This window comes from Liolophura sinensis, chromosome 12 (genome assembly GCF_032854445.1).
Source record: "Liolophura sinensis isolate JHLJ2023 chromosome 12, CUHK_Ljap_v2, whole genome shotgun sequence".
In the NCBI taxonomy this organism is placed as follows: domain Eukaryota; kingdom Metazoa; phylum Mollusca; class Polyplacophora; order Chitonida; family Chitonidae; genus Liolophura; species Liolophura sinensis.
The window spans coordinates 18286914-18301723 of record NC_088306.1 but is presented as its reverse complement, the minus strand read 5'-3'; the positions used below and the strand labels follow the sequence as shown (position 1 = coordinate 18301723).

At 39.7% G+C, this 14810-nt stretch overlaps 1 protein-coding gene across 3 annotated transcripts in view; it reads right to left on the bottom strand.

Annotated features, from left to right (window-relative positions):
- The window catches only part of LOC135479181 (FERM, ARHGEF and pleckstrin domain-containing protein 2-like), a 156341-nt gene that overhangs the window by 48650 nt on the left and 92881 nt on the right, over positions 1-14810 (bottom strand). For all 3 annotated transcript variants that reach the window (XM_064758956.1, XM_064758957.1, XM_064758958.1), the window contains one exon: positions 11264-11604. In XM_064758956.1, the coding sequence (XP_064615026.1) occupies positions 11264-11604 (341 nt within the window). The remainder of the gene's footprint in view (positions 1-11263; positions 11605-14810) is intronic.

The following is a 14810-nucleotide window of genomic DNA, read 5'->3' as shown; positions in this document are numbered from 1 at the left end:
TATTCTTTCTTTCTGAAGTTATGAAAACAAAATCAATTACTTTATACATAAAAGACAATTCTGATGTGGCTATTGATTTAAACAGAAAGGACATAAGATCGTAAACAATGCATCGAAGCAAAAAGGCATGATCCGAAATCATGCAAAGTAGAGATACAGTGTGACCATGCACCCTGATGCAGTGATCTGCAAATCAGCGCTGCAGTTTAACACCACAAAATCGCTGATTAGATCTGCGCTTTAGGAAAGAGTCTGAGTTAGGGATGGATGGCATACCAGGCAAGCATGGAGGCAATACCTTACCAATCCCACAATACTTAGCAGGATATGCACGGGGCGCGGAGCTGAGCTATCCCTCTGATGAAATCCACAACAAGATAAGCAACCAAAACAATCAATCAACAAATATCTACAAGTAAAAGAAGAAATGGAACAATCCCTAAAAACACATAAAACACCATTAATGATTGCCATAACTATACAAAAATATGTCACAGCAGCTGTATATATATATATATAGATATAGTACCTTGGATAAAATAACACAAATAAACATCTGGAATAATGGAAAACTGTAAACATTTTCTTATTAGCTTGATTATTATGTTGCTTTTGCCTTACTTCAAACTGGAAACAGGACAAGACACCGATTGTATGGAGCATTCTAAATAAAAATCTCAGTGAAATTCTAAATACAAACCTATTACCCAAGCCCATTAGATCAGTGTATGCACGTGTATATATTAACAAAAAAACAACAACAACCACCAAGACAGTAATGTAAGTAGCCAGGTTCAATGTATAGCGGGAGGTATACTGAAGTGTATAGTACATGTAGAAATTTCACCCAAAAGAACAGCAGCGGCAACAAAGATAGATCCAAAAAATGCACATAGAATTATGGAAACACTCATTTTAATAAAGATATGTAATCAAACAAAACTGCATGAAGCCAGAGTTCTTACAAATAATTAACTGGATGAATTCTGACGACAAATTTAAGCATGCCGTGGTCAGCATTTGTGAACTCAATAGTCGCCACCAGGAGTCCTTCCTTTAAGACTGCACAATCAGGACGGACAAACCCAGTCAATGTCATTTTGAGAAGAATGAATGAATGACAGATTTATTGATGCGCTAGTAATGTTTCAGCCATTCTGTAGCGAGACCATTTTGAGAGAAAATTCAACAACCATGCTATGCATGCCCTATCAGACATGCAAAATCTCAATGTAATTACATGTACAGCTCAAGGCAAGTTTTAGTCCAATGATGGTACAGATTTTATCAGTTTGGAAATCAAGACGGAAAAGTCTCATTGATTCTGAAATTCATGAATTGGCAGTCCCTTTGCAAACCTCTGGGCTTGTCTTCAATTCTGAGACATCCGTATGAGATAGACATAGAGCCTGTTGTGTGTCCCATTCTGTCCATTTATTGACAATGTTGGCTATCTTTTCCAACCCATGTATCTGTTACATCAGAAGCATCTGTCGGTTTTGTCTGGACAGTGCCGATCATCAATAAGACAACAGCGTCTAGGTCACCGAGACAAATCCACGCCTCAGCAGAATCCTTCGGAGACACTCCTAAAGAACTAATCCAAATACGATGGAAACATACCTAAGACATTCCCAACACAATCCCCCCACCGGGAGGGATTCATCGCACATAAGTTAATGTCAAACTAAATAGACCTGAAGAATACTGAATATCTGGAGGATATAAAGCTCCTTTCAGTAAACACCACCATCATATGCATAAAATGTCAGGAATCCTACACTGGTCAGAGAGATGGAAATTTGAGATACAATCATAGGTACCCTCATTCCTCAGCCTTTTCACATACGAAAGATCAATTTTCAGTGCAATTTATGAATATTTTTAAGCTGATTTTGGAGACAAAACTACATTGGTTGGAGTGGCCAGTTTCAGGGCTTGACAAAAAGTACAACTTTATCAGTCAACACAGGATAATGCCTTCAAAATATGCTTGAATAAACACCTGGTAATCATGTGAAAAGGTTAAGAAGTTACAGTATATAGCTTTAGCAAGAGACAGAGAAACAAACATGAACATAAATGTCTTCTGACACCGTATTAAAGTTCAGTAACCATATTCAGGTCTTTTTCTCCTGACCTTTTCTTTTTGGGGGAGAATACCCAAATTGAACCCAAATGTATTTGATGCCTGGTTTTGGGCCATCAGGCTTTAAAGATATACTTTGAAAACAACCTAAAAACAAAGTAAGTCCATGTACATCAACTAAGCAGCAATTTCTAAAGTCAGAAATAGAAGGGTATCGAGCAGTTGTCAACTTGTAGTGACTGTTTAAGTGCGAATTAGAAAAACAACCTTCAGGTTTATGGACAGAAAGCTTTGGTTTCAGCAACACTAATGAACTGGCTGCTATGATCGATGGTAAATTAAGCAGGAATGACTGTAACCATGACGTTTTGGTTAGAAATGATTAACATGACCTTTGAAGCTTCAGGATGAAAAGCAGAATGGAAAGCATTGAAACCAGGCCCATTACCTAACAGACAGATAGATGCTTTTATGCTGAATCACCACACAAAAATATGCCTAAAAAAGATGTACAAATACAAATAAGCAAATTCTTTGAGGCGTTTCTGGCACCTTGTCTTCCAAAAAGGCTTCACTAGTGTGTGATTTTCAGTATCAAAAACACATATGGGTATATGAAAACTTAGAAAAAAAAAAAAATCCTAAAAGGGAAAAAAACCAATGCAATCACAGGATTACCTTGGTGCCAAAAAAGCTGACCATGTTTTCCTTCTACCAGTTTAACAGACCACAGTGGTGATAATGATCAATTTGATGAGAAGACTCTTAGCTCCCATCTACAATGACCATGCATATATTTCATGTATCAGTGCTCATTAGGCCTGATATTGATTGGCTGATTGGCATTAAACTCCGTAGTCCACAGTATTTCTGCCTTATCATGTCAAGCGGTTGTGATGGGTAGTCTGCCAACTGGGATGAAAGAGCACTTATGCCTGCCCCCGGTAGGGGGTTCCATAAAGTATATGCAATATATCAGACACATGGGAGGACTCTGTCCACAAGGGAGCAAGAAGCAGAGCAAGGTCACAGGATCTTCTGGCCAAACAACAGCTATTCATGCAACAAAGTATACTTTTGAAAATTTTAATCTGCTCATACTCCATTTTAACTTCAAACAATATTACTATAGAGCCGACAACAAAACATTATACAAATGCGTAACATAATATGGACCAACATGTATTCTGGAATTGTATGTTTAAACTACATGTATATTACTGCAGCCGGTACAACAAAAGACTGTCTGAATGGACAACACCATATGGGCCCTTAAAAAATGGAGTCTGGAATTAATCTCCAGTAACTTCACGAAAAGTATCCCGTGAGAAAGCAGATCAGGTCCTCTGCTCAGAATTAGAATCCTTTTCTTTAAGCAGATCATGCAAATAATAAGAAACATCCACTGGCAATTAGACTACAAAACAATGCCAGGAGTTCAAAGTTATCAGGTTAGGTCGTCAAAGAACGTACCTAAACTAAAAAAAAGTGATTGAGTACCCCTTCCCCCACCCCCCCCCCCCCCCAAAAAAAAACAACAATTGTTATTACTAAAGTAAAAGTCTAGTCTAGACAAGTTGTGTCCTCACGATTTTACCCCTTTGGGATGTTCACCCAATCATTTGTCCACAAGCTAACATCAGTTATATTGGTAGCCATCTAGTTAGACTCTGACGAGCAAAGGGCAATCTCGAGTTATTACTTGTCATATGCCTAGTACGTCCTTTATCCATTTTTTACCCAATGCCATTCGCACAAATCTGCTCCAAGCCATAACAGGATAATCTACTTCATCTGGATTCTGACTTCATTTACATGAAGTCACCTTCATAAACATGCCCACATGCCTTTCAATATTCTTAGAACCAAGCTCTATACCTATATGTATTGCCTTTTGCCTTCCAGGCTCGAACAAACATCAATTTATAGAGTGCACCATTCACCGAGGGCGCCATAATCCAGCTATTTCTGTGATCAATTCTGGACAGCAAGAAGGTACTGAAGAAAGGGAGTCATTTGTCCGAGCCAGGGCAAAGACATGACTAATTTTATCAATCATAAGTCCAAATCAAGCTGGAAGCTTCAGGCTGAAGGAAGTAGCAGTGACCTTTGCAGGATGTTTTCTGTCATTCTGATCAGAAATATCCTTGACCCAAGACGGACAATGCCAAAAAAAGACCAACGCCTCCAGCACAATCAGACATCTGCACATACATGTACAGGCAGACTTCTGCACAAACATGTACGGGCAGACTTCTGCAGACTAACAGCGAGTACTGGGAGCGTTACAGATACAGAATCGACTCTAACTGGCTGACAGTGAAGATAGGATTTCTGGGATTAAGTCTTGCAGGTTCGGTTACACTTGAACAAATGTACCATACCTAAAATTCAGCTTTGGCAAGGCACAGCCTCAACTAGCCTCTCTCTCACACCAGCCAATCAGAATTGATTCTGTATCCCTTTAAGGAATACAAAACAATGAGTAACTCTGCACACTGATCAATAAAATGCTTGTTTTCCTTTAAACCCTGGTACCCGGGTAATGATATATTCGTGGAGTCATGTAAATCAAGTGAAAGCTCCATGCAAAATGTGGTAGGATTTAAAAAAAAAGCAAAACCTAACCTAAACATTTAGCAGAAAGCTCAACAGTGAATATTCACAAAATTTAACAGCTACGAAACAAATCCATTAACACATAATAAAATGATTCTCTCTCTTCCAAAAGCCACAATATGCAATGCATCGCATGTATCACCTCCTTCCTCATCTGGGACTAGCTACAGCAGAATTCATTAACCCTTGATGCTTTTTTTTTCTCTTGAATCGGCAACAAAAACTGAAGTCTTGCAACTTTATCCTTCTAGGCTTCTCTCCAACATGGAGCTGAGCTATCTCAATGCTCTCTAGCCAGCAATGACAAAATTAATTTGATTATCTTTGAAATAAAAATGTATCGACAAAATAAAAAATTAGGGTAAAATATTAATTACTTGTAAGAGGCAAGAAAAAAAGCAAAATATGTACTTCTGCAATGCTCTGAATAAATGCAAAACTCTGAATAAATAAGTAAATAAAATTATCCACAACCTTCAGCAAAAATTGTTTAAAAATTAATTTTTAAGAAAAATTATGAAATCGAAAAAGAAAAGCTACTCCCAGAGATCGATACAGGGAGGGGAAAAGACTTCGGCAAAATCCAGCCAAATCAACTTTGTAATCAAAATGAAGTTCACAAGTTTAAAGTCTCAAACACACAGCCACAGTGATCTATGTTGACTGCTGTGCTATATCAGCCTAACAAGACTAGGGAACCAGCCTATCAGAACAGCACAGAAAAGCCCAAATAGGCTCTTCCACAACCAGCATGCTTTATATGTAAAATGGCCCAAAAGCTGAAATTCCCTATTCTACAATTTTAATGACTAAAAACGAAAAATGGTCATCAAATCCTAATAAAGGCAAAAACTTAATTTACATATACTTAATACAGATTTGAACTACATGTATTTAAATGCAGCCACTCAGACTAACTTACTGTGGGGAATATCTAAATCTTCAATGTTTTTATTCAATGTTTAGTGGATTCTAAATGTTTACGTGCTATAAAATATTGCGAAAGTCGTGGGCGTTGAACTAAACTCATGTAATACCTCTTTTTATGCGTCTCATAAAAAACTTACAATATTCTCAATTTATCTTTTTCATTCTATCCTTTGCAGTGAAATCGTTACATCACAGGGCTCTTCTGATGGATGAGGCAGTGAAAATAACGACTGCTAATATCAAAGGCGCACAGGAAACTGATCACATCTGGGGACTAAATACGGCAACAAAATGTAACTCATAGATTCCCCCTCGGAGCGAAGGAGGGTGTCATATGCGGCAGACAGCTGACAAAACGTGCTTTTATTATTAATTCTAACCAGGGCCCTGAGTCTATCTTGCTCAAGTTTCTAATCAGTATCAGGCTCCAGGCATCTGTACAAAGACAGTATTACAGCTAGACTACCCTGCATACAAACTGAATCCTACTAATGGCCTTTGACCTTCTAAGGATTATGCATGTTGAAACAGACTGCAACTGGGCTGAACCATTGAAAAATGAAGATGATGGTTGTAAATCAACAAAGGTTAAGCTAAGTTTTCAACATCGGTGGCTTGCAGGTTAAATTTCTTTTTACACACACCAAAACAAAAAAGCAATAACATTCCCCTTTTTCTGGGGGATATGCCATCGGCCCTGGGTATGTTAACAATAAAAGTGCTTGTTCAAAGCAGGTTTCATTAAAATGGGACCATTTTGATCCAACATTTCCCATAGGTATCTGTTTAAACACTAACTAGGTTTTGATATTATCTTTTGAATTATCTTTTCTATAACGTGTACATGTTGCTACTGTAGCTTCCAGTTGTTGCTATGGTACCTACAGTATTAGTACAGACTAGCATCATTAGCCAACATTTCTACAGGTATTATGGGAAGTTTACAAAATTTGGATAGCTTTATGTACACTTTAACAACAATAGCAACAACAAGCAATCTTTAAGTATAATATAAAAGGACAATAACAGCTGTACCTCTCAAAATGTTCAATAACCCCAGCAGAGTTCTGTAACTTTTCCAACACCTGTGCATGTATATATTTGTGTGTGTATACATATATACATATACTCATATGTATAGGCAAATGTCAAGAAAAGGTTTTCAAAAAGTTGTTGTATAATGTCTAGAAAATATGTACATATAGAATATTTGGTCAGCCTCTGGTGTAATTAGTGGAGGATTTCACCATGCACAGAAGTGCAACATTTTGTGACAAATGTCAAACAATGTTGACTACATGTATCTGTAATTCCACAAGTAAACAATACCAAGGCCAACCTCTCCATATCAGGATATGGAGATTTACCCCTATAAAACATGCATATATTTGATTCACATTAACTTATCATGTAATTATTATGCAAAGTTTTCCAAATAATTTCCCTTTTTTTTCTGTTTTTTGAATAATATTAGGAAAAGATGCGCTTACGAACTTAATACCCCGCAGACATTTCCATGCATCCAATAACAACTTGAGTAAACAAAATTGTGGATGTTGGAATCGTTAGACACATGAATCAAGGCCCGGAAACATTGTTGCAATTATCAAGGTCTTGTTCCACAGCAATGCCAAAAATTTGGGCCTTGCTATATCTTATCAGTGGAAATGTTAGGGTTTTTACTCTTGCTACACATCACTGCAAGGTCAGGACTTGGCTGCACGTCATTGCAAATGTTAATAGGGTCTTGCGGCATAACAATGTAAAAATTTGGTTCTTTTTACACACCAATGCAAATGTTAGGGTCTTCCTTCACAGCATTGCAAAAATGATGACGTTGTTTCTCATCATTACAAAGGATCTTCTTACACATTAAAGCCTTTAGGATCTAGTTCCATGCGCTTGAACTTTTGTTTTTGTTATCTCCAACACTATAGAGAGGTTGGCCCCTCTGAACCTGTCAAACCGTGACAGCATACTATGATAACAAGCACCATCAAACTGTGAAACTACGGACTTGTAATTATGTCGGTCATCTGAACTGAGAGTGCTGCTTAGAGCCGGATATCCCTCCATTTCAAGGAAGCGTGGAGTCTTCTCAACAAACGAATTAAAACAAGTTGAAGGTGGAGTCTTTTCAACAAACAAATTGAAATGAGGTGCAAAAGGTGGAGTCTGTTTAAGATGAGTAGCACGACGGTAAGATGTGTGAAAACTTATGAGGCATGAGATAAAAATAAATGATAAAGGACAAAAAAAGATATCACAACAGAAAAATCAAAAAATAAAAAAAAAAAGCATAAAAATGGGATAAAAGTTGCAAAAAAGACCTGAATAAATAACAGAACTGATTCCTACCCTGGCCAATCCTTAAGTACAAAATCGTAGGGCTACCAACTCCTACAACTATAAAAATCAATATCAGCTAAACATAACCGATATATATCTCCTATTAAATATTTGTGAATTGTTCTATTATGGTCAAATATAGTGTGTATGTGAGAGTTAGTAAAGATACAAAAAGTCTATTCAAAAGCACTGTTGAGCTAAAGCACGGCAGCAACAACAACAACAGCATGGTAATGGATCCGTAAGGCTGCAGTTGTGTTCTAATCATTGTTTTCACAGTCTACACGAAGCCAAGGACCAGTGACTATAATCATAGCTATTATGTAAAGCCGAACATGGAGCGGTAATCTATCCGTTATGATCAGGATCCGAAAAGGCTGCCTTTAGAGGAATCCTCGGATTCACGTCTGCTTGCGGAGTCTGCATAGTTTTGAGAGGTGGGGTCTCGCGATCGACCCGCCCCTAGAGAAGTTTGGTGGGAAAGACTGCCTGTGTCAGGTCTGTTGGCATTCTGAAGCTCAGGAGAGCCAATGAAACGATTATCAGGACTGTGCTCGTCCGAGTTTTTCATGATTGAGTCTGGCTCCGGGGGTTCAATCAAGTCCTCATCGCTAAGATACGCGTTTTGATCAGAATGAGACTGGGGCAGACCTTGGAGTTCCAACACTTTTTCTAAATCGACAGAGCCTTCACTCTCTGTGTCGGAATCTGCGCCACTGTCAGATGTCATGTCCATGTTTTCCAAGTTACACTCATCATCAAAAGACGCCGACGGATGTAACAAATCTTCCGGTGGGGGCGGGAATGATGATTCCACAGAGACAGAATGAGCAGGTGGTGGAGGAGGGAAGCTGTCACTTTCTGAGCTAGAGCCAATGTGCCCGTTTCTCATCACAGGTACTTCCCTTTCATTGTCACTCTCCTCACTGAACTGGTCCCCACCAGAGACAGCAAGCCGTTCCAGTTGTTCCAATGGGTCCACACTTAGACGAGGCCCACGGCGGAAACCAACAGTTTCTGAGCTACTAGAAGAGTCACTCAGGGCACCATCTTGAATCTCGTTTTGTACCACAGGAAAATCCTCTGCGGACGATGACAAAGGAAAGACACCTGGTGTACGCAGAGGTTCAGCCGGACTGGTCAATTGCCCTTGTTCCGAGGCTCTTGAACTACGGCCTCCAGGTTCGTCACTGAACGTGTCCGAAGTGAAGCTGGAAGACCCGGTGATCTTAATACTGCTTTCGAAATCATGATTCATTTCGGAGAGTTCGTGAATGTGTTCAAGGGTTTCTAACATGTCCTGGGAATCAAAGTTCTCTTCATAACCCTGGCTGTCGGCCATGCTAGAATCGTCATCATAGAGGCTGAGCTTCCTGGAAGGGGAACTGAGGTCACTCTGTATGCTGCCTCTCTTAGTCGATTCCATGACCAAAGTGTCGCTCTGCAAACTAGAGCTGCTGTCCCTCTTGGGCAGCGACTGCCCTGCCAACTGCCTATAGGGGCTGCACGAGCTTTCCAATGAATCCTCTTTTGCCAATGGGGCTTCCGTGAGGCTACTGCTGTCCGATTCCTCAGAGATGGTAGATAGCTGTTTAGCCACCATCGCAAACACCTGCTGAACAATCGCTTCTGCGACTTGCCGTTCCTCGGCTTTGACATCGTCGTCAATAAATGGGATGTCGGGGCTGTTCTCCCTCGCTGCTGTTCCCCCAAAGTCTGGCGTGCTTTCTTCCTCTGGAGGTTTAAAAGTCGTGAAAGTCACCGAGCTTCGCTCAAACTGTTTTGCATAGAGTTCTTGATCAGAAGACAGCAAGGCAGCAGCCGGGGACAAATCATCCGGATCTGATACGGCTGGCACACTTGTGTCAAGATCCAGATTTTTGCAGTTTGCACTGGAAAAGGTTTTCGGTGGATTAGAGTCAACACGTGAACCGTTCTCAGATGCAAGAATATCAGCAACTTTGATTTTATCAGTCTCGTTGCCATGACCCCTGACCAAAGGCGTGGCTATCCCAATAATCTTATTCCCATTATCATCGATGTAAGAGGGATTTTGTGGAGTACCGCTGGGGGCAGCTCTCTCCACCTGGGGCACGGGGGTGACAATTCTATGCTTTTCCTTCACCACAGGCTCTGTGGGAGAAACAATGATATCGGGTGAGTTCATTTGTTTCTTATCCTCGGACTGTTTTTTGCGAATGTGTTCCAGGATTTCTTTTTCCAATGACGGACTCGTGGTGTCGTCCACTGAGGAATAGCTGTTCTTAGGTGGCAGCTTTCCCGGATGGACGATTTCACATTTTCGATGGGCCGACGGGGATCTACTTCGGGGGGACCTACTTCGTGGAGACAGAGAGCGTCGCGAGTGACGCTTTTCCTCTCGGCCAACAGATGGACTTTTGTCTCGTCTGCGAGGCAAAGAATCCCCTTTAATGAGGGCAGTTTCAGATTTACACGTACTGTTAGGTTCCAAATGTCTACGATGCAGGACATAGGTGATGTCCTCGATAAGGTCCTCAGAATTCTCGAGGCCAGTCGACTCTGATCCTGCGACTATGTCTTTGGCTCCAGTTTCCCCGTCAGATTTATCGCCTTCCGCGCCCGACCGCGAAGAGCTACAGGTGTCTCCTGCTCCAGGTGCCTTATCTTCGTCAGTACTTAAGCTAACGTAATCGTTATCAACTGGTCCAATAGCTACAATATTCACATACACATCATCATCGCTAATCCTACTCAAGGAGTTAGAATTGTTTCCTATAAACCCCTCTCCCTGATCAGTTTTAGTTGGTGACTCCTGCACTAGACCCTGGGGCGTATCGGTAATCTCCTCACTCTTATCCCCAGGGTCGCAGGAAACCACAGTCTTAAGGTCAGTGGGCGGAGACAATTCACTCAATACATCTAGCTCGGCCACTTCGTCGTAATCTTTGTTTTCTGGGGGAATATTACCCCTCTGAAGATTTTCAACGTTTTCGTAATAAAGGGAAGCAGAATCTTTAGACAGGGATTTTTGCAGTCTTCCCTGTTCACCATTGTCACCTGTGCCCTGCCCTACAACATTGGCGCCCTCCCGGACAGTTTCCCCGGGTGGGGGGTGGGATGGGGAAGTGGGGTTTGGAACCAATTCGCACGGATTGGAAGAAGCATCACTGTCATTTGCATTTTGATTGGCTGACATTAAAACCTGATCATCAGAATCTTTAACAACAGTATCAACAGTTATAGCAGTCACAGTATTAGAATGAACAGGAGAAGAAACAAAATTGTTAGCAGCACCTCTTTTGGCTGGCTGTTCCCGGGATTCCAGGTCCGCCTCTAAATTGTCCCCGCTGTCTGGCGTGGCGGCCACTCTATCCTCGGCGCCGCTCTCTGTCTTGCGACTGGAGTCCAGCTTGGGCGACCCTAGAGATCGGCTGCCCGACATGGAGCTGTCACTGTGAACCTCGGCCGTCTCCACCCTGGTGGAGGTCAGTGGGGTGTCAGGAGTGGTGTCCAGGATGTGCGAGCCGCTGGACGCTGTGCTGTTCTGAAGATCGGAGGAGTTCAGAGTGCTCGTCTTGGCGGGGATCTTTGGTGTGACACTTGTGCTGCGACACGACACTCTCCCACTCGCTGATCTGCAACAACAAGAACAGGACAATGTCACGACCGACCAGCATCAAAAACGATTAACCATTCACCTTGTAAAAAGTTTTGAAATATGTCTAAATCGCATGATTGCTCAAAGCTTGTTCATCAGAAAACCAGAATAAAAACGCTCTACAAAATTACAGCAAACAGTTTCTCACGCAATATCCAGAAATGCTACAAAAAGTGATGTAGTTAGATCAGCCATCAGATAAAAGAATTGATTTCATTAACATTTTGACACTTCAAAATTATTTCCTCCAATATAGTAAATTAAGCACACACCAGCATCATTTAATTTCAGAGGAAACTAATACTTCCTTTGTTGAATATTCCCTTATCATTATTCACCAATTACAGATCAAATAAATGAACATCATTAATTACATTATTAAGAAAAAAGAGTAATAACCACAAAATTGCTTCACAATTTGCGAGCAACAATGCCACAAAATAACACAGCATCAGCCTCATTCACCCCCATATTACAGCCATTCTCACAGTCTAATCATAAATAACCATATTTTACAAGAAAAAACAAACTGAGAAATATAAAATGTTGATAATTACATCAGCGAAGTGGTACACATAAAACTCAAAATTAAACGAAGCATAAATATTCACACAGGAACAATAACCAAGGAGACAAAAATCTTAATGCCATTCTCAAGAAAAGCAATCTGGCATACACCATGCTCAACAAACTACAAGTTGTATGAAGTTTTTTATGTTGTTGTTTTGTCAAAATGAAGCTTTCAAAATATTCTCTTTAATAATTCATTTCACTAACTCAAAAAGCTTTTAGTTTATAATAAGTATTGAAATATTTCTTGCCATGCTGTCCTTAAAAGCCCAGTTGGCTCATTCTATTTTTTTTATTTTTTTTTAAGGGCTATAAATATTATACAAAACTTCACGATATATACTTGGCAAACTAAACGCAATTCAGTACACAATTCAACAAAAAAGTTTTGTTGAAGGAAAATGGTACAATTTTTTAGTCCCATGAGAAATATTACCAAGTTTCTGATTACTTCTGTTGCAAAGGAAACAAATATTTATTGCTACACATTAGTAAAAACGTATGTTTTAACATACATGTATATGATCTAACTTGGTTTAGTATCATATACAATAATAAGAATGGCTGACATGCATTCCTACGTCCATGCAGGTATGAGTACACAATTACTGAAGTTTTCAAAAAACCTAACACATCTACACACTTGAAAATTCCAGAATTTCTTTCACTTTCTTTCAGATTCAAATATGAAATAAACTGTGTTCATCATCAAAAGAAGTTGTTTGTTTCTCTTTTCTTCCTATGGAGAAGTACTTGGAAAGGAAACCTTCCAAGGAAACCATACTGAATGTACATTATATAAAGGATTAATACTGGGTTTGTGAGTTAAAGCAACAACAACAGCCTCATGGCGTGATTTTGTTTTTCAGATCAATGGAGTAAATCAGTACAATTAAACATGCAAAAGTTTATACACTAATTAGAGAATATACACTTCATGAATTATTTGTGTGAATAACTGAGCCTTATCAAGTGCAAATAAGAAGAAACCCAGTGAATTTTTTTGGGCAAAACTTTTAATATGTCATGTAAAAGGGTAGGTAAGTCTTGCTGCCATTCCAGATACTTACAGCAGCAACAGACGGCCACAAAGATCTTTCTTCTACGTATACGAACACATGCACGTGCGCAAATTTTGTTCTTTGAACAAAAACTAAGCAAAAGAAACTTATAATGCTACACACACAGACACACAAAAAAAAAACAACTGCCAACTGAAGAGATGTTATCCTTACTTTCTTCAAAATCCGGGAGTGCAATGAATGATGGGAAGGGAAAACCAAAAGAAAAAGAAGACACAAAATGTTAGTGAATTTTAGGTCAAATCATCCACTGTCATTTTCTCGCTAACCAATTGCTACCTCTCTCAAGCCACGACATCTCAGAAAACCAATCATAGCAGATTCACACTGAAACTATTCGTGTCAAGTCTGGAATGTACATGTTGGTTTTTGCACAGAAATATTCTTGTCTTTGAATAAAACAAGATGTGATAACAAAGGTGGTGTTGCAAGGCTGATGGGAATTGAAGGCCTTTGGGGTACAAAAATAGCTACACCACTGCTCTCAGAAAATACACAGCCAATGGTAGAACTTTGAATATTACGGGCTTAACATAGCAGCATCAACAGCCACAATGAAAACACAAAAGCAGAGGGGTGTAGGGGGTGGTGTGAAAAGAGATGTGTACAGAGACCAGGGCAGAGAACCGAGAAAATATCCTCTCTCTAGAAGATATCAATCGGATTAAGAAACTGTAATTTTTGCATCACATTAGAGTGCAGATTAAAGGGACATCCTCGGATGATAAGTATCCATAACAACAAACTGGCCAAACCATTTCATACTAATAAATTGTATACTAATACATCATAAAACCAGGGCTTTATAATGAAAGTTCCAACAGTGAGACCATCAGCCACTGGTGAAATGATTTCTTCTTGAAACAATGCAGACATTTATATGGTGATTCTGATGATTTCTGACTCCTCTCGAAACTACCTCAACAAATTTGTTTTAGCCTGGTCAGATGCTGGAGTATTTGGACAAGCCGTTCCGTTTTTTAGTTCAGTGGCATGAACGGCTAATAACAATTCAACGTTTGTTGCACGCAAACTTGATTTCAACACCATAGCAGCAATTCCCTTCCATGATGTCAAAGGCTAAAAGAAAAAAGTCCCCAAACACTGAAAACATTGATGTAGAAAACCTTCTACGTTTCTAGTGCTTTGAGCAAATGCAAAATGCAGACAATTACGAAAACTTCTCATTCCACGAGCAAAATAGCTTCAAAGCCACTAAAACTGCCATTAACAGGTCATTCAACAAGGTCTGTTGGCTCTGCTAAATCGATTAACTAGAAACATTTTGACAGAAGAAAAAAGTCAGTGCAAAGCAGATCACTCTGGCTAAAATGTGAAAAATGCAAACTTTATCGCTACTGATTATCTCCAAGCCCACGGATCTAAAACTATGGGTGGCAAAAAAAGCAAAAAAGCAAATTGTTAGAGCATTCTTGTCGAAAACTGTTAAGCTACACGAAAGACTTTCCACAAGTTTAAGACAAGAATATTTGTGGCAAAAACTGTACTTTTATACAGGGTGTCAGTAGAA